The sequence below is a fragment of the Triticum urartu genome, chromosome 7, assembly GCF_003073215.2.
Source record: "Triticum urartu cultivar G1812 chromosome 7, Tu2.1, whole genome shotgun sequence".
Classification (NCBI taxonomy): domain Eukaryota; kingdom Viridiplantae; phylum Streptophyta; class Magnoliopsida; order Poales; family Poaceae; genus Triticum; species Triticum urartu.
The window spans coordinates 131740459-131743682 of record NC_053028.1 but is presented as its reverse complement, the minus strand read 5'-3'; the positions used below and the strand labels follow the sequence as shown (position 1 = coordinate 131743682).

Here is a 3224-nt window from a genome sequence, read left to right as displayed (position 1 = left end):
CCATTTTTCACCCTCGTATTCGCGATGGACTAAATAATGGGCCGACCCAGTCGGTGCATCCTGTGCGATGGGGCTTGTGTTTGCCGCAAAACACGGCAAACAGGATCTCCAGCAGATCCGGTCAAAAAAAACAACTTGTAGGCCCATATCGTCCCAACTCTGCCACTATATTTACCGGATAGATGTCGATTTAGGGTTCCTATCCGGCATTTCTACCACCCACCTCCGCCGCAATCCCACCTTCTTCAGCGACAGATTCGCGTGCGCATGCACCTGTTTAGAGCACATCAATGGCCCGCGGAGGTCGCCGATGTGGAGCTGCGGTGGGTCACCGCCGCACAAGCGCGTCCCGACACGACATCGAGGCCGGGCGGTCGGGCCATGGCGCTCGAACGAGACCAAAGAGCGCGGCACCCTCTCATGCAGCGGTGGCCGGAGGCGTGGAGCAGCTTTCACGAGGTCAGTGACGTGCTTTGGCCCACCACCAAGGGTCTCTGCGCGGCGGAGATCGAGCTCCACGCCGTGAAGAAGGCGGTGGACGGCGATGAAGATGGCGCCGCCGAGCAGCTCAAGGCGGACAAGGAGGGTTACGAGCTCGCGTAAGTTCTCTATCGGTTCACGACCGAGTTCTACCTCAACGTGAAGCCCAAAATTAAGTTTTACTTACTATGTTTTTAAGTTTGTATGTTTGAATGTATGATGAACTCTGATGAACTATCATGGCACGAACTTTAAATTTCAAATATGCAGTATGGTTTAGCGGATCTGGTCTGTCTTGCCTTCCGCTACCGCAAATTCGTTTTACACGAACCCTTTTAATGCGAGCATTGGCTGGATCCCATCATAGACCGCCCACTTCGCCAACAGTATCGATCTCCCGTCCACATCCTCTATATAGACCGCCCCGATCCATTCCTCTCTTGAGCGAATAGTTCTTTTTACGGATGCGGGAGGGAGCGCAGCGACCGTGGGCTGTCTGTACTCGGCTAGATGTTGGGTTGTCTGAAGGGGCTACATATTGGTCCAGTTTACTAGAGAGCTTTGATTTTTCTCGTGGAGTAGCAGCCCCTTAGGACAGTTGATCTGATGGGCCAGAAACAATCAAATCAGCCAAACGGACGTTTAGGAACACTAGGCGTGGGAGGGCTGGGATTTGGCTCAATTTTACTATCTTAAACAAATAAATGCACACTATTTCCAGTCTACCTACTATTGCTGTTTACAACATATATAGGGCTTGTTCGGAAGTCCCCCCAACTCTCCCAACTTCAAAAGTTCAGCTTCTCGCTCCACGTGATCAGTGGCGGAGCCACCGCCCAGCCACCCTGGGCAATTGCCCGGGCTCGCTGGTCCACAACAACACCGATCGACCGAATTAATGATGGGCTAAATACGTACCGTAGCTTGCTTTACTCGGGCAAAAAAAAATTGGGCCTTTGTTTCTCACATGTGCGCGCTGTTCAGGGCCCAACAACAGCCTGCGGCTGAGCTGCCCAGGCCGAAACAATTTCTGTATCACGAGTTCGATCGATCGCACGAACACCCTGACTCCCTGTCTGTTTCGTTTCTCCCAGGCGGCAAGCGCAGCCTAACAGGCTAACCCTAGACCGCGAGGCGCACGGCCGGCGGCGAGCAGACACCATCACGCCAGGCACCCAACCGGCCAGGCAGTCTACTTGAGTACACGTCCCTCAACACCTCCTTCCTCTCATTCGGCTTGGGCCACCTCCGGTAGGAAACTAAGAATCGTCCGCCGAAATTACGGTTAGCCGGCTAGGGAATAGTGGGTCTGGGCTAGGGAATGAATTATTCTTTCAGAATTAATTGGAAGGCAACTCACATCCCTGACCATGTGTCCCCATCTTGAAGAAGAGAAGAGAAAACAGATTACTTTGTGTTGATCACTGGCCGGGGCATGTCCTCAGAAAGTTTTTGATCCTCGTATGATTTTTCTCATTTACAAGTATTTATTTTCAGGCCGATTAATCTATAGGAGAACTAGCATATTCATCTTGCAGCACATGGTATTCATGCAATATTTTTATACCTTCTGGTTCCTTCATACTCATAGGATGCATTTTTTTTTCATGTGCAGTTTGTGGTCTTTCTACTGGTAAAGAGAAAGAATTATTTCATTGTTTTTGTTTGGTTGACCGCAAACTAAATATTGCCGGTGTCAGCGCATTTGGTGGGAGAGCTTTTTCAACAATGAAGATTATTAAGAATAAACTACTTAGCAAGATCAATAATGAATGGTTCAACACCAAGCGAGAGTCATTCAAGCCAGTTGATGATAAGGATATTATTTAAACATTTACTGCAATGAAGTCTTGGAAAGGGCATTTGCCTCATTATTTTCTTTAGCGCATTGTCGATATATTCCATCTGACCATCTATTTTCTTGCAAGCTTTCTATTTTGAATATGTTCACATCTCATAACTAAATCTATCTTAATTACATATTCATTTTTTTATCTTGTAGGGCCTTCTAGGACTTTGTCAACACGAGTTTGCCTCAATGCAAGGCTGGTTATGTGTCTTTCTTTTGGCAAAAATGAACAAATGAGAGATGATTTCGACTGTGGTGGAAGAAATTGCACAATGACATCTGGTATGAATAGCTTTACTTTTGTTGGTGACATAGCGAGTTTGCCTCTGTGCAAGGCTTGCTATATACTCCCTCCGTCCAGAACTACTTGTCTTAGAAATGGAAAAAATGGATGTATCTATAACTAAAATAAGTCTAGGTACAACCATTTTGAGGACAAGTATTTCCGGATGGAAGGAGTATCTTTTGTTGTCAAGTCTCAACTTTGTTTAGTCTATGAAATGGATATTGATATATTATATATTAGTTCACTAATTACCTTTTGTGTGACTATTATATTTATGCATTCCCTTCATTATTAATGTGGATTTATGGTTCGGAAATTTGGTGCTATATTATATGTTGATCCGGATACCCGATTTTTTATTTCTAGATTTTACACTTCAAGTCCGGGAAACAACCTCTTTCAGAAATGTAGGGAAATACTGCATACAAAAAACCCAAAGTGATAGAACTCTACATGCACCGGGCTGCCCTTTTACACTTAGGCTCAACTTGCCCAGGCTCCACAAAAGTTCTAGCTCCGCCACTGCATGTGATGATTCATGTCCGTTCTGCACAGTTGATGGGATCCACGCGACGATGCAACCGATCAGCCGCCCACACATGATTTTGG

General features: G+C 46.4%; 1 protein-coding gene across 1 annotated transcript; it reads left to right on the top strand.

Moving 5' to 3' along the window:
* Nucleotides 1-209: 209 nt before the first annotated feature.
* LOC125524584 lies at nucleotides 210-2903 on the top strand. The gene is made up of 2 exons (XM_048689616.1): nucleotides 210-599; nucleotides 2483-2903. Exons 1-2 carry the CDS (start codon nucleotides 268-270, stop codon nucleotides 2490-2492), a joined length of 342 nt encoding a protein of 113 aa, XP_048545573.1. The 5' UTR covers nucleotides 210-267; the 3' UTR covers nucleotides 2493-2903.
* The last annotated feature ends 321 nt before the right edge of the window (nucleotides 2904-3224 follow it).

What these genes read in the sequence shown, in the direction of transcription:
- LOC125524584 (XM_048689616.1), top strand. Translation starts at nt 268, where the DNA reads ATGCACCTGTTTAGAGCACATCAATGGCCCGCGGAGGTCGCCGATGTG.